Raw genomic sequence first — 20765 nt, 5'->3', positions numbered from 1 at the left:
GATCAGAATATATAAGCAAATAGAAATGTAGAGCAGAGTTACTAATAAAAGAAATCTTCACTGGTGATATTTATAGACAGAAAAGAAATCTGAGGAGAGAAAGAGATAAAAAAGAAAAATTGAAGAAGAACGTGCTTGTCGCATGGTCATGTATTATTCAAAACTTGAAACAGCTAAGCTAGCGATGTATGTAATCTAACTCGCCGGAACGTGAAAACAAGTAAAAAGGAAACACAGAACAAGGAAAAATAGCCACAATTATTTGACTAAAGTGCTCAACTAAAAAGTGATTAACCCCAATTTTGAAACTTCCAAGTAAATTTTTTACGCAATAAACTATTGTCTAATAATTGTGTTTCTTATTTATTCAGTAACCTTTATAAACTATAGTAATTATAGTAAAATAATTTAAAATTTTTGACAAAAACGTGTTTTTGTTTGTTCTATGTTTGAATTGAAGTTTGAACATTGAAAGCTTCTTGGGGCACTGTGTGGGGACAGTCACAGGCGTGCAAGCGTGCGTGTTTGACCCAACTTTCTTATTTATTACCGTTCAATACCAAACTCTCTCTCTCTCTCCTCTTAGCATTTTTTCATGTGAATTTTACTTTCTAATCACAGTTCATACTCCATAATTCATATTCACGTAAATAAAACAAAGAAAAACCAGAAAAGTATAATTTTTAAAGTTAAAAAAGAAGAAAAGAATAATTAGAATAGAAGCAGCAATTTCTCAACAAAGGATGCAACATTCGTTGACTTGAGCTTTCTCTTTTCCTCGACCCTTCTCTCTCTAAACCGTTCTCTGCATTTTCTGCTAAACCTGCGCGCACCCAATTGGGATTTTAGCTTCAGATTCCAAGGCAAGAGCAGAAAGTGGAGAAAGAAGATAACTTGAAGCTGCCCACAGTACGATTTTGGGCAGCAAACCGATTTTGGGTTGGCCAACAAGGTGAAGATGTTTCTGAGCTTGATGGGTGTCATGTAGATCAAGAGGGCGTGTGGATTAGGGAAGCAATTGTTTATGAAGGCTTGGTTGTTGTCATAAGGTCAATTGTTTATGAAGTTGAAGAGGCATGGAGAGACTGACTTCATCTTTTATGAGTTCCTTTTTTGTTTGGGCAATTTTGGTGCTTGATTTGGTACTTAAGGCTTCTGGCAATCAGGAAGGTGGGTGTTTACCTAACTGTTTGAGGTTTTAATGGTTCCATAAATGTCTCTTCTCATTAAACAGCTGCTTTATAAATGACTAGGATTAGGAAAATACACTCAATTGTCTTATTATTATTTTTGCCCCCTTTTGATCTGGTATATGTTGGCCTTCAGCTTGATTATTACTGGTACATGTGTTGTTTACTTGACAAGTTGAACTGGAGAGGCTAATGTTAGACTTGGAGTAGTTTTTTTGTTTTATTTCAGTTTCAGTGTTTCTCTAGATGTAATCTTAGTAAGCAGAATATAATCATTAATTGAAAGGTTTGAATTATGTTCATAGCGTTGTTTCTTAGCTGGGAAGTAGGAATTGTTAAGCTTAGGGAATTCACCATAATTTCTATTGGAATAGTTTGAGATGAATGGCCTGGGCGAGACAGTTTATTGACTTCATTATCTCAGAGTGGCTTGTCAAAGTGGTTTTACTCTTGCAAAAAGATGTTTCTTTCCATTTGCTTTCCATTTCCAGTAGTTGGCAAGCAATTAGGGGGAGTACGTATGCTTAAGGCTAAGTAATCGAAGTAGGGCTTCATGTTTCTGATTCCTGAATCTTACAATTTCACATTGCACCCTTGATATAGTAACACATATTTTATCTTCTCTACATACAATTTAATCCTGGGAATTATTGTACCTGAATATTGCTTCTTCCCATAACAGGCGATGCCCTGAATGCATTGAAGAGCAATTTGCTTGATCCTAACAACGTTCTTCAAAGCTGGGATGCTACTCTTGTCAATCCCTGCACTTGGTTTCATGTTACTTGCAATAGTGATAACAGTGTGACCCGTGTGTAAGTTAATATTTGATTTTTCCCTGTTGTTTTACAACTGTTTGACTACATGGTTAATTATTTATTTGTGTTTGGTCAGTGATCTTGGAAATGCAGACCTTTCTGGTCAACTGGTTTCACAACTTGGTCAGCTCACAAATTTACAGTACTTGTAAGTTATGAATCAGACATGATATTGTTGAGTAACTTAATTCTTTCCTGCAGCTAACGCCAAACCTTATTTCTTGATTGATACTCTTGTATTTCCTTTCTTCTTGCTTTCTTCAAAGGATCTTGTAAGCATTAACACTACATTGGGTGGCCACGCATCTAACCAACAATATCATAGAGATATGTGCTTAATTTGTAAATCAAGTTAATAAGAGAAAGCAACTGATAAATCAGGGAGGCACTCATGTGGTTTATATATGGTTTAGAGACAAAACTTTCACAACTGCAGTGTGCTTTTGTTTGCCTTCTCATCTTCTGTATGACAATTCGAAAGGCCTTAACCACCTGTTTACTATTGTTGAAGAGAGAAACTTCTGGCATTTTTCCATGGCTAACTTAATATCGGTTGGGTTTTTAGATAGTTGTATAAGTTGCTAAAGCCAATATAAGAAAATTTGTATTGTACATAACTATCAATTTCTGTTTGTCTGGTTCCACTCTCAAATGTGAATATTTTCTGTCACCTTTTAATTATTTGTTGGATGATTTGCCTGCACAAATCTGATTTTTTATTTTCATTAACAGGGAACTTTATAGTAATAATTTAAGTGGAAAAATTCCAGAGGAGCTTGGGAACTTGACAAACTTGGTGAGCTTGGATCTGTACTTGAACAATTTATCTGGTCCCATACCGACTACGCTGGGAAACCTTGCAAAACTACGTTTCCTGTATGACATACTATCCTTATTCTCATGTCTTTGAAGTGCAAAATCATTTAACTATTTGAATATTTGATAATTGCTTCATGTCATGTCTTATTACGCTACTCTATCATTAGCTTATTACTGCAAACTGATTCATTTTGCTCTCTGAAATAGGCGTCTCAACAATAATACCTTGACGGGAGGCATACCCATGTCTTTGACAAATGTTTCTTCTTTGCAAGTTCTGTGAGTGTCACTTCTATATTTACATTTTCCTTGAGTAACTGCCAAAGTATATTCCCATTTATACTGTGTGTCATATATTATATGTGACCTGAATGAATTGTAATTTTGGAATACAGTGATCTCTCCAACAACCATCTCCAGGGGGAAACCCCAGTGAATGGTTCGTTTTCATTATTTACCCCTATCAGGTTGGTACAAATAATTAGTTATTTTCTATGGTTATTGTTGAGGGACAACCTGAAAATTTTGCTAATCCCATGTTCCATTTTACAGTTATCAAAATAATCCTGGCTTGATACCTCCAAAAAACGCTCCATCTCCAGTTTCTCCAACACCACCACCAGCTTCTTCAGGTTTGTTGATGCCTGTCTTGCCTTTGCTTCTTTTATATGCTGACTCAAACTTTTCTCTTACCTACTGATACCCTTTACCCCAAAGGATGAGGAGATAGGTAAGAGTTGATAATTGATAGGCACAATCTTTGTAGCTTTTTTCTAGATATTTATTCTGTAGTTATATGGAAAAGGTTGGAATATTTTTTAACAGCAATATCCTGAACAACCATAACTTATGTCAGCTTCGCTAAGCCAGTTGCATTATGCCTCACTCTTAGAAATGTCACTACTTGAGGCCGGTGTCTCTCGGTGGTTGAATTTAACAGTGGGGGATATAACGATATTGAATCTTGGGTTTCTTATTCCATTCGATCACAAACAATTCTTGAATGGAGTTATAATTTCTTATTTCATCTGTCAATCCTTTTCTTCAGGAAATAGTAACACTGGAGCTATTGCTGGAGGAGTTGCTGCTGGTGCTGCTCTGTTGTTTGCAGCCCCTGCAATTGCACTTGCTTATTGGCGAAAGAGGAGACCGCAGGATCATTTCTTTGATGTTCCTGGTTAGTTGAATGACAGAAAAGATGATATACACACTGATCAATGCTGCATATGATGGCCATAACCTATTTGCTGATATTTTATCTGTTCTTTACTGGCAGCCGAGGAGGATCCTGAAGTTCACCTTGGTCAACTTAAAAGGTTTTCGCTGCGTGAGCTGCAAGTTGCCACAGATAACTTTAGTAACAAACACATTCTGGGTAGGGGTGGATTTGGAAAGGTTTATAAAGGACGCTTAGCTGACGGATCTCTTGTAGCAGTAAAAAGACTTAAAGAGGAACGTACGCAGGGTGGGGAGCTCCAATTTCAAACTGAAGTGGAAATGATCAGCATGGCTGTGCATCGTAATTTGCTTCGGCTTCGTGGTTTTTGTATGACTCCTACTGAACGATTGCTTGTGTATCCTTACATGGCTAATGGAAGTGTAGCTTCATGTTTACGAGGTACCCCTATTATTTGAATTGCTTTTATTCATATAAAACTTTTCTCTCATGTGTCCTTTTCTTGTTTAAATGTTATAATGCCAGTTTTCAATGTCAAAATAATTTCTAGTGTATTTTGATTTATCAAAAAAAGAAAAAGAATTCGGTGTTTCCAAGATGTTTTCTCTCAGCAACTTAAATTTCTTAATTAATCGCTCAAAATTTTAAATTTTCCAGCTCGTCCAGTTTTAGACTGAAACTGTTTTTGTGTATGTTGATTATGTTGTTGAAGAGCGTCAAGAATCTCAAGCACCACTTGGCTGGCCAGAACGGAAGCGTATTGCTTTGGGATCTGCAAGGGGACTTGCTTATTTGCATGATCATTGTGACCCTAAGATTATTCATCGTGATGTCAAAGCAGCAAATATTTTGTTGGATGAGGAATTTGAAGCAGTTGTGGGAGATTTTGGTTTGGCAAAACTTATGGATTATAAAGATACTCACGTTACTACTGCTGTACGTGGAACAATTGGACATATAGCTCCTGAGTACCTTTCAACTGGAAAGTCTTCAGAGAAGACTGATGTTTTTGGATATGGTGTGATGCTTCTTGAACTCATAACTGGACAAAGGGCTTTTGATCTAGCTCGACTTGCCAATGATGATGATGTCATGTTGCTTGATTGGGTAGGAATTAATTACCTTAATCATTTAATTAGTACTTGAATTTATGTTAACTGTACTATCTATCAACCTCTTCACATGGTTCCTTATGCTCTAAATTATCAATGTCCCTTGCTGATTTGCTTTCATTCATGCTTTCTGGAGCCCCTTTTTCAACCCTGAAAACTTTGCCTTATACTAATTTAAGAATTCAGTTAACTGTCTTGTTTTTCTTTCTGGTAAGTATTACAAGGTAGAAGAACAATTTTGTTTCAGAACCTTGTTGTTTCTTGGTTTCTTGAAAATCTCATTTCATATCAGTAGGGGGGTTCTTGTAATATTATTTCCTTCAATGCTATAGTGTGACAACAAATTGATTTGGTATTTCTTTTTCTGTCACAAATTCTTGAATCTCCTTTTCTGACTGTTCCTCTGAGCAGTGTTGCTAATGTTATATGTAATATTAACAGCAATGAATGGGTGATCATTGATGGTAACTGACATTGTTGTGAGTCCAGGTTAAAGGACTTCTCAAAGACAGGAAATTGGAAACACTGGTAGATGCAGATTTAGTGGGCAATTACATTGACGAGGAGGTAGAGCAGTTAATCCAAGTGGCCTTACTATGCACACAAGGTTCTCCTATGGAAAGACCAAAGATGTCAGAGGTTGTCAGAATGCTAGAAGGTGACGGTTTGGCCGAGAAATGGGAGCAATGGCAGAAAGACGAGACGTTCCGACAAGACTTCAACTACAACATTCATCACCCCAATGCTAATTGGATAGTAGATTCAACTTCCCACATCCAAGCAGATGAACTGTCAGGTCCTAGATGATCCCTTTAACATTCTATGGACAAGTGAATACACAATTCTGCCTCACTAGGCTTTCTGTTGGAAAGGGATATACTTCTGATTTGTGCATATGATTTTCACCCTTCTACCTTCCTCTTCTCTTGTTCTTTTGAAATTATCTTCTGTGTTCAGATTACATGCCCATTGATGATGATGTTGTGATTATTAAAGGAAGAAGGTTGTAATTTCTATTGGGTCATCAAGTTGCAGAATGAAGTGTATGTTACAAGCAACTTTTGTCATTGTATGTATGAGAAATTAGAATAGATCTTTATGGAAATAAATGAAATTCTATTATCAGTTTCAGATAAGTATATTATTTCAGTAGTTTATTGTGGGGCTGTAGAAATCAGTACAACTTGAGTCATTGCATTTATTATCTGTGGAAATGTATTTTCAGTTTCTCATTTGGAATATGTTATTCGCCCATTATATATGAAGATTATGTTGCTCCAAATACTAATCGCTGTTTTGGTTAATCATGTTTATGGTAGGGCAAATCATGTTTAATCCGTTAAGTGGAACGATAGAACATACTATGATACCATGCTATCCAATATTTTTTCGTAGATATCTTCATAATTTACCCTGCAAATAATGTTTAGTATCGGTGAATTAATCCATCCATTATTAGTTACGTTTGTGTTCTTAAAAGAAAATTTGCAGGTTATAACTTTAATAGTGTTAAATAGCTAAAATATCTCTTCTGAAAAAATGTGGGATGACACTAATACCTTGTTAGAAGGATATTTTGTTTTTTTTTGTTAGTTTCTTGCACGAATTACAAATATATTAACCTAATAATGGTAAGTTGCAGAGGATTGTAAGGTGAATTTTAAGGAGTTTAAATTTTTTTTATTGTGAGTTTGGGAAGACTTCATTTATTTATTACTCTCAATTCAAAGTTGTTTTTCTTGAATAACTGTTATTAGGAGAAAGTATTTACTGGTTCTGTAAATGGCAAAATTTTAGTAAAGACTCTGGTTGGTCATCTTCAGGGACTCTTCTCTCTCAGTATCGTTTTTTACTCACGAATTAATCTTGTAAATTCTGCTTGACTACTTGGTAAAAACTTAATAATATTTTAGCTTTTTTGGGAGAGGAATTTAAATTTTTATAATTTTTTAAAAATGTTTTGACATTTATATATATATATATATATATATATATATATTTAAAATTTATTATCAAACAATAATTTATTTTAAATAGTTAACATGAAAGAAGAGATATATATATATATATATATATATATGAGATTTTTTTTAGGTGAAATCAACATTTTAAATAAACAAAATATTCTAATAATTTTAAAAAAAATTAATTTATTTTAAAATCACTTTTCCAAACAATATATTATGCTATAAAACATTAAAACTTGTTATAAAAATAATTACCCTATAAGTTTTTTATTCAATTCAAACATTAGGGTGCAGTTTTTCTATTAAAAGTCTTTTAGTTAATAAAATTTCTTGTGTCCTGCTAGTTGATTTTTATTTTTTTACTTTTAACCCCTTATATTCATCCAAGTATTTTAGGATTATGTTATTTTCTTGTTGACTTTTTTATTTAATAGTATTACATTTTTTTTATCAGCAATTTAATACTATTAAATATTACTATATTTAATAGTATTACATTAGTTTTCTTATTTAAAAAATTGCTTACAACCGTACATTCCCAAATCCTTTAATACAAAACCGACTTGGAGTTTGTGCACTTAAAAATTCTCACTAATTTCTCCTTTTTACATCCTGGAATATTTCCAAAATATAGAAAAGAAGGGGCTTGATGAGTTGTTTTGGAGTGTGCATAAGAAACACCCCAACCCACTTTATTGAGAACGACAGATTCAGAGAGCAAATAGAACTTATATGGAGAACTTTAAGACTTCCAGTGTCTTACAGCGCCATGAAAGAACCTACCTTCAGTGCTTCAATGTACAAGTCAACCACCCTTGATCTTAAAGCAGGTAAAATACAAACCACACACATTATATACATGTTTTGACCATGAATTAGTTGATAATTTCTTCCAAGTTTTGACCAGCCCATTCAACTTCTATATTACCTTGGCTGCATTATATACTAGTACTAGCCACTACAAACATAATAGAACATAATACCAGAGCAGGATCATCTCTATTTTCTGCCAGTAGCACCAATGCGTGGTTTGCCCTTGACCTCAGATTCCTGCATTTCATAAGAATATAATTTGCGCATCAATCACAGATGATTAAAGGATATTCTTTTGAAAGGGATACCCAAACCAAATACCTGAGGCAAGTGCAGGAAAATGTAGGTCTTTGCTGTTGCAGGATTAGAATTTTCAGCCCCTTTACTCCAGTCATAGCAGACCTACGCGCAAGATGTCTAAGGCTTAGTTGTTGTTATATAAACAATGGAGTCATAAACAAATTTACAGTTCATGGTACAGTGCCAAGTATGGTAATCGCAAATCAGAACTACTTGTCACTGCTATATAGATCGATAGGCATGGGTTAAAACCCAATGGTGCTGCTCGATCCATATGGTCGAATTCATCACCCAAACTATACCTAGTTATTATAAGGCTTGGTTTTTGTTGTTGATGAGCGATGACTTTAGAGATCTATAATAGAAGATTGCCATTATTGAACATAATCCTTAATCTTCTCACTATCTATCACAAGATTATCGTTATGGATCATAAATAATCCCTCATCTAATTAGCTTTTATCAAATATAACAAGCAAGTAAAATGACGTTTGGTCCACACTCACCCCAATCCTCAAGAAAAAAAAAATGTATTTTATAGAGAAACACCTCTAGATTGCTAGGGAAGAAGAAACAACTATGCTTCTCGAAAGCAAAGTCCATCAACAAAATTAAGATATCCTCTGGCAAATTCTTTACATATCCACGTCACTTGTTGTTTTGCTCTTTAGTATCTATTTAAAAATTACTCACAACTATATGCATTTTAACATCCTCTCACACATAATGGTGTGCTGAAGTCAAGGGTGCTTTTCAAGGTATTCTAACACAACAAATTGAAACAAGAAAAAAAATGCAGCAAAAGAAAGAAACCCAAATTTCATCACTTATAGTATATGTGCATAGAAAAGGGTGCAAAACGCATTTAACAAAGATGCAAGTTTATGCAGAATAGTAAGGTGGGCATACTGAGTAAGCAAATATTGAACCATCACTATTGAAGGTACTGCAAGGAATAGGTTGGTTGCATCTCAACATGGCCTGAAATAAGCTAAGTTTGCATTAGATAAGTAGGTAATTGAGCCAAAAACATCACTACAATATGTGTCCGTTAGGAGTTGAATGGAACTGTTAATAAAGATGGAAAAACCTTGAGCCTCTGTTTACTATCCTTATCCCAAAAATTGAAAGCACCATCCGAACCAGCAGTTGCAAATGTGTGGTGTACCTAAAATAAGTAGAAAAATAATGTAAGAAATGATAATAGACTAAAGTGGATCAACTTTGTCAGTGATTTCTGATGTGCATTGGGACTAGAAGTAAACAGAAATTGTGAAAATATGTGAACAAGCACCAAATAAACATTTATACTAGATATGCTATATAATTTTAGGGAGACCAACAAAATATACACAGCACTCAGCAAAACAGTACACTGGGGAAAAAAAGAATTGAGTCTACAAGATCTGTGAAATTCCATAACTGAAAGACTTACGATACTGAATATGCTTATTCATTGTTTACACAAAAATGAACTGGATAAAAGATGTCAATACACCATAACCATGGGCTAAACATTTGTCAAAGTCAAACATTTTAATGTCAATACACTAACACTTGAAATTATTAGTAATTAAAATAAAAATTACAACTGTTTTTATTCAATTACTACACGTCTACATCCAAATACCATAAATAAACAATAGGACCCTTCTCTTAAGATATTTGTAATCAAAGAAGTCAGTATTAAAGCAAAAAAAAATAAAAAAATTGTTAAAATTAAAAACATAGAACTTTGACAGTTAGTGTTAATGTGCTTCCTTTCATGAGAGCTCATATATGGAAAATAACATTTTCAATGAATACAGAAATCTCATGTGATTGGTTTTTCATTATTACGAAACAAAAATGGATTTCCTTAATCTGCGTAGCAGGAACATACTATCTTTTGGTTCAAAATTTACAGAGTGATTGACTATTTAATAAACTCGGACCAACTTAACAATATATTTACAGATATAGCTCAATACTTCAAATTGGTTGACAAAAGTGAGAAAGTAACAAGGTGAATTAAATTCTTTATTACTGAATATATAATCATAAAATTCAAAGCGAAGGGGTAGTATGGCTTCAAAAGTAACCGATCACAAAGTTTAAGCTGGAGAGAAGATTTCTTTTAGCTACTTCACTATTAATGATTAAGAATGATAATAATATTAATAAAACACACAATAAGAAAATCACAACCAGGAATATTTTAACACCAATCATTCATTATAAAAAGTGCAATGACCCAGTTGAAATTCAAAGATAGTAGAACAACTTAAATCATACAAACTTAAATCAGAATAGTAAGGCACAGGTGGAACATAAATCTTACAGGATGGAAGTTTAAAGAGTTGACTGAGTATATTTCGTTCCCCTCTCTGTGGCATTTAAAAGTGAAGTTTTTAGCCTGCTGACTATCATCCAAATGATGCACCCCAACTCTTCCTTCTATTGATCCAACCTACAGCAAGTGTATTGTCAGTTTCAACATCCCAAAAGTATACAAACTAGACATGCAACTTACAAATTGATAATTACACTGAAATGAGACTCAAGAAGGAAGAGATATTTTGTATATTATTCTTATAAATCAGAAGTATACGATGGATAAGTTATGGAAACAAACATAAGTTGGTGTAAGAAAATTAAGGAAAGGGCCAGAAAGTGGAGAATACTCCCCCTTCTTAGCTGGAGTATGCTATCAGATTTATGTCTTGATGTAAAAATAGATAAATAGAAGCAACCTATAAATTGGTTACAGAAGACACTAAATAGGAACACACTGTTAGGAAACAGTTGAATGTTGTTTTTCACGGAAGAATAAGATTACTAAAATGCAGAAAGGAACAAATATCTAAAAAAGAGAGGAGACTGATGCATACCAAGAAACCTTGTTGATCAGGGAATGCTGAAAGGCACCTTGTCTGATACTTTAAGGGTGAAACAATTCTCTTGAATTCAACCTGTAGCAAATGAACAATGGTAAAAGGTAGGAGACACTAGCAAAAACAGAAATGAAAGCAAAAAAAGATAAAAATCAATAGGATGAATAGTTTGTGTATATATATATATATATATATATATATATATATATATATATCATATAACAACACATTGATCTCATCACAATATATAAAAGGCACTGAATAGAATATGAAAAGACAAATGGCCAACAAACTAGTATTCAATTAAGGAATCAATAAAAACAAATATATGTGGAGAAGGTATGATGTTCCCAAGCCCACCAGGCGGCTGAAGCACCATTAACGTGCATTCATTTTACATCTATACACATTGAACGCAATCTATGGCTCTTGAATAATTGAGCTGAATAGACAGTTAACAGTTTTGAACATCAAATCAAACACTATATATAGTTAACTGATTGTCTTACAATGAAGCACACAGCAGAAGAGAAAATATAATTGTATCTTCAGAGCCAAATTGTGGCTATTTATTTGTTACAATGTTCAAATAAGAAAGAAATGTGACAAGTACTTAAGCCCTTGGGAAACTCACCCTCAAAAGTTAGCTATTAAGGGAAACTCCACCGAGCATCCCATACCCCATAGCATCCGTGTTTCTATCATAGCACCGCTCCTAAGAGCTAATATCTTGTCAGCTTTCACTCTACGCTTCTCTGTTGGTTAAAACCCTTCACCAGTCAGAACCCCTTGGTATCATAGCACCGCTCCTAAGAGCTAATATCTTGTCAGCTTTCACTCTACGCTTCTCTGTTGGTTAAAACCCTTCACCAGTCAGAACCCCTTGTTGGTAGCCATTTCTAAAACACTGACAACTAGGCTTTGATAATAGTTGACAAGTACCCAAGCACTTGGGGGTTCCACCCTCGAAAGCTAGTTATTAAGACAGAAAAACCAAACACTTAAATACTCCACCAAGCATCCCATACTATTCAATGAGGGGCTTAGGCACCACATATTACCCAAGTTCCTTTCGAAATGCTTGATGCCAGGTTGGAGGTACTTGAGACTAAACTTCTCTTCAAGGTTCTAATAAGCAAGGAAGTACACGAGACTAAAGTTCAGTTAAGTGAGGATTGCCTGATGCCTCGGAAAATGTATGTGAGGCTACAAATTATTAAGCGTGTGACTTGAGTGACTGATGCTCCAGTAGAAATACTCCAGACTAATCTTCTGTTAATAGGTTGTCCTAATTTTGTCTAGTATGATTCCAATTATGAGATATCTAAGTAAATCATGAACCAAATAAGCTTTTCTGGATGTTATTATATTTAAATCCTTTGATTAGTTTCATCGCTTCTGAACAAAATGTAAAGCATACTTATATAGCCATATAGATATAATTTTTAATTTTCGTGTAGTTTGATTTGAGGATGCCTATCGTTCTTAGCAGGAAAATCCTTCCTTCGCTTTTACTATTTGAAACCTCTGGCTCCAAACAATGATTGGGAGTACGTGAGTGAATATACAGTAAACTTCTGGCCAAGAAATTGGGATGTCTCTTCTTTTTCTTTCTAGATGATTTATTGTTCTCATGTAACTCCTAGTTTCTCCTCGCCCTTAATAAAGTTCATCTTTTTATTGTCTAATTAAGCAATAAAAAGAAAAAACCCTTTTTATTATGAAATCTTAAGAAAAAATAGCTGTGATATAATAATAAGTGAATATACAACTGAAAGGTAACACTAATAATGCAGAATACAATTAAGTTGAGATTCACTAAATTAGACTGGAAGTATTACCTGAGGATTTTGCAAGTTGTAAACAATAAGATTTCTATCAGCAGTGCCAACAACCATCAGAGGATATCTCACTGTCATAGCATAGCAGCGCTCTGGGAGTTGCTGTGTGTGCACTGGGTTTGACTGCCTTGTATCCCAGTATCTAAAAGTAGCCACAAAGATTCATGTCCAAGAAGAGGACAGAAGCATCAGATCAAGCAAACTTGCAAGCTTCATACCATACTTAATCAGAAAGATGTGATACATATCAGCCGCACCACAAAATTATAGATATAATGTTCATATTATGAGATATTTTTTATATATTCTAATTCCTAAAGTTATAATTTAAAAACAAATTGCTGTAAAGGCAGAAAATGCTAGTGCAATACTTCAAAGTCTTGTCCCAGCTTCCTGTGGCTAAGAGATTCATTTCAGGAATCCAAGCGACTTCTTTTATGGGTGCGTCATGCATGGCAACAGTCATTGGTTGGCCTCCAGATAATAGAGGCCACATCTTCACTTGCTTATCACATCCACCAGAGAAGACAGTTGTGCCATCGTCTTTCCATGAAGAGCACAAAACCTTTGCAAAGAAACAAATATGATGAATTTATGAGTTCATAGACTTGTAAATATTGCTGTTTAAGGAAAAGACAGAGCAGCAAGATCGTGAAAACCTATAGTCTTAGATTCAATAGTCAAGTACTATTAATATAGGTTAATATATGTTCTTAAATGCTAAAAGATAAATCTTCTACTTTTGGTTCCTCATTTAAGGAAATGTGCCGAAAAATGTGTCAAGATATGGTTCTTGTCCTTCACTAAAAATCACGTCTTTTTGGTCCTGTTCTAATTGAATTCCTAGTTACTCTATTTTTGGTTCTTGTCCTTCCCTAAAAGAATTTAATTCTAACCAATTAATTTATCAATCTAATCAACTCAATGGTCAATGCATATAAGTTCATTATCTGGATCAATTCATCGACCGGCACAAAACTAGGGTACAAAGAGGCAAAAAACACTAATAGTAAAATGTTTAACTCCAAAATCCCCAATTGAGACTCAAAAACATGTATAACATATATATGAATATTGAAAGACTAATACAGTACCTTAGGGCACTGAATAAAAAAAATGGAAAATCCTTATTAAAAAGTATTATTAATGCAGTCCAGAACAATTTCAAATGCAACCACGATGTCATTCCAAGAAAAGCTTCTACTTGTCGATACCTTAACTAGTGCCCATAGAAGGGTGATTTGCACGAAGCATACCTTCATATGAAAAATAAGTAACCATACAAGGCCAGTTACATCGCCATCCACATGCAGCACTATACTTCATTTTAAGCAGACGGAAATCATTGTCAAACCTCTATGCCTAATGTCTTTGCCACAAAAAAGCACCTTGATTCTTAAACCCTAACTATGATCATCTCCGAGTCCTACTTGTGAATCCCAAATTAACCTTGCACATGTACCAGAATAGTAATTCATGAAAATAAACACACACACACATAAATAGTAAGGAGAAATGAATAAAGAAAACTAAAATAGCTTACTGGATGATCGTGCGTTATAGAAGCCTTGGGGACAGTGGCGACATTTACCCCATTCCGTGCTACCTCCCAGCAACGAACCTTGAAAAGGTTGCTCATAACATAAGGCTCTCGAAATGAGATGTTTGAACAATGAAGCTTAAAAGAAAGGGAACTGAGAGAGAAAGAAAGACCTGATTGTCCCAGGAAGTGGCTACCAGCAAGTTGGCTTTGGGACTGAAACTGAGACTGGAGACAGAATCAGTGGGAGGCTGATTCACCTGCAAAATTCACCAAGCAACCATGAAAACTATCACACTGCACAACACAACAACCTGCTTCTCGTGAATCTTTCAGGTACCTCGAAGGACTTGTTCGGATTTGGATTAGTGTTCGTGAGGAAATTGGACATTTGCAAATCTTCTCGCTGAATTTTCTCTCAAGAAAATTACGCAGAGAGACAGAGAGACACTGTGTTCGTAGTTTCGAGTTTGGAGGGAGTTGATTTGGGCCTTGGGTTGGTTGGGAGAGAAAAACGTGAAAGAGTGGGTTTTGTGTCGGTGAATCCAGGTGTACGAGTTAAATACTACGACCTAGCGTTATTGCCACGCTTGCGTTATTTCCACGCTTGTTTTTGGGCTCTCTAACTAACTAACTGCAATTGATCTGTTTATTATGGGCCTACATTCATCATTAAGGCAAATGCTCCCTGCACCCAATCATTTTTAACCTGAACCCAACATATTTTTTTAATTTCCAAAAATGCCCTTAATTCCGGAAATAAAAATCCGGAATTGAAAATAATATATTCCGAAAAAATAAATCTGGAAGTAATTATTGAGTTTCGGAAATAAAAATCCGGAAACCAAAATTAAAATTCTATTTCGGACAAAAAAATCTGGAATTGAAAAATAATACATTCCGAAAAAAAAAATCCAGAAAAGAAATAATTGTGTTTCGGAAATAAAAATCCGGAAACAAAAATAAAAAATCAATTCCGGATAAAAAAATCCGTAGTATAAAATTTCGTTTCGGAAAAAAATATCCGGAATACATATTTTGGAAATTTTTTTAAGGACAGTTTCGTCTTTTCCGCTAAGATCGGGTGCAGTGATATGGTGCAGGAAGCAATTGCCCATCATTAAGTTGGGAATTGTTCCCTCCACCCATTATTTTTTAACCTGCACCCACACAAATTAAAAAATTTCGAAAATACTTTTTATTCCGAAATTGAAAATAATGCATTCTGTAAAAGTAGATCCGGAACGGATTATTGTGTTCTGGATATAAAAAACTGAAAAAAAAAATCAAAATCTCATTCTAAATAAAAAATTCGAAACTGAAAATAATACATTGTGGAAAAATTTATTCAGAAGAGATTATTGTGTTCTAGAAAAGGGATTCAGAAGGTATTTTTATATGTATCCCTTTTCTTAAGGGTATTTTCGTCTTTTGGCGTATAATTCAGTCCAGTGATATGGTGCAGGAATCAATTGCCCATTAAGTTTAGAGTATTTCTTCCTACACCCTTATATTTTTCTTCCTACACCACTACATTTTCTGAAATACTATAATTATCTTTAATAAATTTGGGTGATTATGGAATAGGGTGTCCGTAAACAAAGTGTGTTTCTAAAACAGGAAATCCACAAGGAAAAAATCTATTATGAAAATGATGAAATAGAAACCAAATTTAGAAAAAAAAATAATTAGTTATTATAGTGACTAAATTATAGACTACTTAAGAGACTAAACAAAATTGGTTTCTATTATTGTTAATAGTTTCTAAATTGGTATCTAATTAGCAATTACATATTAATTAATATTATCTGATTATATTCATTTTTTCATCTCTTTTCATATGAATAAATAATTTTTTTGAGAAATGCTTTTTAAATGGACAAAAAAAAAGGCATAAAGGGATTAAAAACAAATTTAAACATATAAAACTAAGTAGAATTTTCATGGGGAAGCTTTAATATTTCATTGAAGATTGTGAGGTGGTGCATTTAATTAACTTAGCTTGGTACTTTGAATGGTGATGGTAAGATTTGTAGAAGTTGCAGAGGAGGTAGAGTACGTTGGTGGTGGTGGTCCTTGGTTTGATGTCTGCTTTGTGCAGCATGGAACAGAAGAAGGAATTAAAGACTGAACCCTCTTAAATAATGTCACATGCCATCCCTCAGACAAAGTAGTGTGTCTATGTACAACTCATGCAATCATCATTAAGGAAGTTTCGATCAGTCATGTCTGCTTCCTTCCATCATCTTCTAATCCTCACATTTAATTCTATCTCCTACGTCTTGCTTCATCAACCCTATTAATCTCCCATCTTTTCTTCTTTTTTTCATTTTCTTAATGCATACACAACAATATTAGTATTTTGATTCTGCTATAGTTTGGACCTATGCATCACTGCAAACTACATGCATTATTGGTAGCAAAATGGGTATGGTTTTTTTATCAGTATATAAATATGAAACTATTTTAAGAGTGGTCTAACCCTTATACATTTTGGATAAATAAATAATAACAACAACCTCTCACAACCAGCAGAAAGAATCACCTATCCAACCTAAGACAAATCACTTGTTTTTAATCGAAAACATTCAAATCAAAGGATCAAGATACCAATTTGAAAAAAATAACATGTTGAAGAAATTTTGAAAATAACTCAATTCCAGACCTTCAATTGAGTCATGAAGAAAATTTCAAAATGATTAATCATTTCCCACTTCAAAAATATGTTTATTTCGATGATGCCAACTCTCACTAACAAAAAAAATCCAAATATTTTCAAAAGCTAAATTAACAACTGTATGAGCACCAAGTTTGTTGGAGATCCCACATCGACTAGAGATTAGAGTCTTTCATAATGTATAAGTGGGGTGCAAACCTCACCGAGCCGATTTTATAGTTACGTGCATTGCTTATTTGATTTGCGAGAGAGCAAAACTCAGCAAGTGGTAACACTTCTTTGCCTCGATCTCTCCCCACTGATTTTAGCCATTTTTGTGCATCGACTAAATACTTTTGATGCATCGCTGTCCAACTGCATTTCAGCTTTTCCACTATATGGCTATAACCTTTAGGGCAGAAGACAAGAGAAAACGACCATATCCACTACCCTTGTAACAAAGGGTACCCTACTTCTTCAGCTTACCTAACTTTCTGTGGAGCATGGTGGTCCTTTGTATTCTTCTCACTCTCACCACTCGTAGTTGGCCAAGGCCAAAAATAAGGAGTGGAAGATAAAAGAAGATTTTATAGTTTTAACATCCACACGCAGCAAAACCCTCATCCAAATAACCCAAACATAAAAATAATGAAATGCTTTGTGTTGAAAAATTAAACCAAGAAATCCATGTTTTAATGTGATTTTCTACAAATCCATTGTAGCAAAAAGGGTTAGTGTGAATCTCTCAGAATTAAATGCTGAAAAGGACAGGGTTTTGGAGTCTTCAAAGGTCATACATAGACACATGCATAATACATAAAATGACAAAAAAAATCCACTCTTCCAGTGAACTCATTGTTATTTGTTAGCTACATCATAATGACAGCACGTCTCTTCTATTCTATAGTCACTTTCTACTTTCTTCCACTTTGAAAACCATCGTTGGTGTCAACTATATCTCTAAACCTAAGGTTCTCTTCCCCCTCAAAACATCTTCATACTGTGATGAACCTGAAAAACAGTAAGAGGACAATGAGGAATGGTTTCATGTGTCCCTCTGAGGCATCAACAGCAGTTTGGTCTGCGGTTGTGCCCCGTAAGAGGCATGAAAGAAGTGTTTCTCTGGATGACACAAGGTTGATCAACTGTTCCAACTACTCCAAAATTGTTGACTCTGCCACTGCCACCTTCAATTCAGCTCACAACTCTCTCTCTTCAGCAAACATCCAACAGAGAAGCCAAAATCAAGAGAATGGATCAACCCAACTTCACAAAACTCCAACAGATCATGTCTTTCAGGTTACTCACATTATTACTTCACACCATGTTCATGTCTCTCTATAAGAGTTGTTATATCTTAAATGTTCATTTTATTTTATTTATTCTTACTGAACTATGCTTTGTGTTGCCCTATGCTTTACCTGTTATGTTTTTATCATGCAAATGATGAGTCCCTTTGGATCAAACTTGAAAAAAATGCTTATGTAATTGTGGTGAAAAAAAATTAAAGCAAGTCTTTGAGTTTTAAGAAAAGAGAAATGAAAGGGCCTATGCAGATTCTTTCGTAGTAGTTGGAAATCTGCAATTCAAAATCTTAAAACAGTAAGTGACTGCTTGCATGTCTCTGTCAAATTGATAATGAAGGAAAGAATTAATATTAGGAGTCCAAAATGAAAGACAGAAGAAGAAGAATATGGATTTCCATTTTTTCGTTGTACATGTCAGAGCATTTCCTTTTCTGCCATTTCTTCCTGTTTGGTCAAATTAACTAAGACTCAACAGTTACATATTTTGTGTCACTGCTGAGTTCTTCAAAGCAATGTAGAACACTAATTATAATTACTTTTCCTCCTCTTTTATATGCTTACATGCATGTGTTATACATCAATTTTATTATATATACATGTATACAATATTTGTACCTTCTTTTCCCTTTTTATTTTTCAAATCTTTTGTCTATCAGTGAAAATTCTATGTCAATTAAAAATTAAAATATTTCATAATATATAAATAGATCTAAATTTTATTTTGTAAATTGATTTTATATTATTTTTTAATAAAATCTTTGATAAATTTTGCTTTCTCTTTCTTATCTTTGCATTTTACTAACTAATGTTGAAGGTGTGTATGTTCAGGTGGTTGTGATGAGGGTTGCTATTCACTGTGAAGGATGCGCTGGTAAAGTGAAAAAGCATCTGTCGAAGATGGAAGGTACCTAAAGTAATAATATTTTTATGAAGATAATATAATTTATAATTTTTTATTTTGAGAATGTTTAATAAATGTGATTTTAATTTGGATTTATACAATTACAAATATCATTGTGTTTTGAAATAGACAATATATACAATGTCAGGAGTGACATCATTCAGTGTAGATGTAGAGTCGAAGAGGGTGACAGTGATGGGATACATTTCTCCGGTGGGAGTTCTTCAGAGCATTTCAAAGGTCAAGAGGGCTGAGTTCTGGACTTGTTAAAAACACTGCACTAAGCATCTTCCAAATTTCTCTTTGCTTTTACCACTACAACTTTTTATGTTTTTTGTTAGACTAATCTTCCATGACTTGGTATCATTCAAATAAAAAATATTCTAATTTTAAGTTCATAGATATGGCGTTGTTAGTATCAATAATTGTATATGAAGTTTTGTTCGTTTTAGAAATTTTGAGCTCTACCACGGTTTTGTCATTTTTTTATCAACCAAAAAAAATTAAAGATACTTTAACCCTTATACAAGTCAATCTAAGTCTTCTACTACTCTACCTAAGTCTTCTACTACCCTACCAAATAATTTCGATAAGTTTCATACAAATCACAAGCTCAGGATACCACCAGTCAAAGTAAGAAAAACTAGTTAGACGAACTTTGAAGGAAATCCACAATCATACCTTCAATTGCACTATTGTGAAGATTTCAATGTGATCTATCATTTCATTCCTAAAAATCTTCTAACTTTAGTGAATTAAGGGAGGAATGTGTATTTAAACTATCATTAATTTTGACTCCTAAGCTAGGATTATATTTACAGTATAAAAAAAAATAAAAATTTTACAACTCTATACTTACAATATCGATTTATAATCTTTTAAAACTTCTTTATTTGTTCTCGTAGATTCATATTTCACTAAATTTTTCTTCTACTTTTAAATAGTTATAGTCACGGGTAGTTGTGAATATATCAACATTCCTAGTTTTTTTTGCCAAAAATTTAAAAACATTAATCCAAAAACTACACTACATATTGAAATAATTCTTCTGTAATAATTTAGGATACCGAATTTGAAAATGATTATTTGAGAATATTAAAAATATTAGGAGCGAAGAAAGAAAATGAAATACAGAAAAGTTTAGTCTTTGAAGAGAAATTTCATCCCAGGCTGCAGTTCTACCTTTTCACTCTCTAGCTTCTCCTCTTGGACTTATTGTTGACATAAATAAGTAAGATTTTACTTTGTATCTCCATAAATTAACCAAAAATTATCTTTATTATATATTTTAATCTAATAAATGTTTATTTTTGTCAAACCAACTTGTTGTGGCATCAGCAATAACGAACCGACCATGAGATTCCCTATTTTGTATCTTTCCCTTTGTATTAATTGTGGAAGCCAGCATTTCAAAATTGCCTCTGCATATTATTTTTGTTATAAAATTACTA

The 20765-nt window shown here is 33.8% G+C and overlaps 3 protein-coding genes across 5 annotated transcripts; 2 read left to right on the top strand and 1 right to left on the bottom strand.

Moving 5' to 3' along the window:
• The first annotated feature begins 571 nt into the window (after nucleotides 1-571).
• Nucleotides 572-6252, top strand: LOC137832810 (BRASSINOSTEROID INSENSITIVE 1-associated receptor kinase 1). Its single transcript, XM_068641162.1, has 11 exons — nucleotides 572-1170; nucleotides 1873-2005; nucleotides 2085-2156; nucleotides 2741-2884; nucleotides 3035-3106; nucleotides 3223-3294; nucleotides 3380-3459; nucleotides 3876-4004; nucleotides 4104-4445; nucleotides 4717-5111; nucleotides 5606-6252. Exons 1-11 carry the CDS (start codon nucleotides 1077-1079, stop codon nucleotides 5921-5923), a joined length of 1851 nt encoding a protein of 616 aa, XP_068497263.1. The 5' UTR covers nucleotides 572-1076; the 3' UTR covers nucleotides 5924-6252.
• A 1540-nt stretch (nucleotides 6253-7792) lies between these two features.
• On the bottom strand, nucleotides 7793-15024 carry LOC137832811 (protein RAE1). Of its 2 annotated transcripts, XM_068641164.2 has the most exons (12): nucleotides 14791-15024; nucleotides 14624-14710; nucleotides 14454-14531; nucleotides 14167-14359; nucleotides 13282-13475; nucleotides 12911-13052; nucleotides 11067-11147; nucleotides 10517-10645; nucleotides 9287-9364; nucleotides 9106-9177; nucleotides 8218-8298; nucleotides 7793-8133 (listed from the first exon to the last, which is right to left on the bottom strand). In XM_068641164.2, the coding sequence occupies exons 4-12, from the start codon at nucleotides 14170-14172 to the stop codon at nucleotides 8083-8085; spliced, it is 834 nt and encodes a 277-aa protein (XP_068497265.1). In that variant the 5' UTR covers nucleotides 14173-14359; nucleotides 14454-14531; nucleotides 14624-14710; nucleotides 14791-15024; the 3' UTR covers nucleotides 7793-8082. The 2 variants fall into 2 exon arrangements, with proteins under 2 accessions (XP_068497265.1, XP_068497264.1); XM_068641163.2 differs by lacking the exon at nucleotides 14167-14359 and having other exon boundaries at nucleotides 14791-15001.
• Nucleotides 15025-17999: 2975 nt separating this feature from the next.
• On the top strand, nucleotides 18000-19712 carry LOC137832800 (uncharacterized). Of its 2 annotated transcripts, none has more exons than XM_068641145.2 (3): nucleotides 18000-18405; nucleotides 19242-19317; nucleotides 19444-19712. In XM_068641145.2, the coding sequence occupies exons 1-3, from the start codon at nucleotides 18112-18114 to the stop codon at nucleotides 19566-19568; spliced, it is 495 nt and encodes a 164-aa protein (XP_068497246.1). In that variant the 5' UTR covers nucleotides 18000-18111; the 3' UTR covers nucleotides 19569-19712. The 2 variants fall into 2 exon arrangements, with proteins under 2 accessions (XP_068497246.1, XP_068497248.1); XM_068641147.2 differs by having other exon boundaries at nucleotides 18001-18405; nucleotides 19463-19712.
• The last annotated feature ends 1053 nt before the right edge of the window (nucleotides 19713-20765 follow it).

This window comes from Phaseolus vulgaris, chromosome 6, assembly GCF_051622355.1.
Source record: "Phaseolus vulgaris cultivar YP4 chromosome 6, ASM5162235v1, whole genome shotgun sequence".
Classification (NCBI taxonomy): domain Eukaryota; kingdom Viridiplantae; phylum Streptophyta; class Magnoliopsida; order Fabales; family Fabaceae; genus Phaseolus; species Phaseolus vulgaris.
Note: the sequence above shows the minus strand (reverse complement) of the source record. Positions and strands in the feature narration are given on the sequence as shown.

Bases quoted from the DNA above. Each gene is read 5' to 3' on its own strand.
- LOC137832810 (XM_068641162.1), top strand. From the start codon at position 1,077: ATGGAGAGACTGACTTCATCTTTTATGAGTTCCTTTTTTGTTTGGGCA. The intron at 2,885-3,034 runs GTATGACATACT...TCTCTGAAATAG, and splicing joins CTTGCAAAACTACGTTTCCT to GCGTCTCAACAATAATACCT. The intron at 4,005-4,103 runs GTTAGTTGAATG...CTTTACTGGCAG, and splicing joins TCATTTCTTTGATGTTCCTG to CCGAGGAGGATCCTGAAGTT.
- LOC137832811 (XM_068641163.2), bottom strand. From the start codon at position 14,841: ATGTCCAATTTCCTCACGAACACTAATCCAAATCCGAACAAGTCCTTC. The intron at 14,532-14,623 runs GTCTTTCTTTCT...AACCTTTTCAAG, and splicing joins CCACTTCCTGGGACAATCAG to GTTCGTTGCTGGGAGGTAGC. The intron at 9,178-9,286 runs GTTTTTCCATCT...AGCTTATTTCAG, and splicing joins ATAGTAAACAGAGGCTCAAG to GCCATGTTGAGATGCAACCA.
- LOC137832800 (XM_068641145.2), top strand. From the start codon at position 18,112: ATGAACCTGAAAAACAGTAAGAGGACAATGAGGAATGGTTTCATGTGT. The intron at 18,406-19,241 runs GTTACTCACATT...GTGTATGTTCAG, and splicing joins CAACAGATCATGTCTTTCAG to GTGGTTGTGATGAGGGTTGC. The intron at 19,318-19,443 runs GTACCTAAAGTA...GTTTTGAAATAG, and splicing joins GCATCTGTCGAAGATGGAAG to ACAATATATACAATGTCAGG.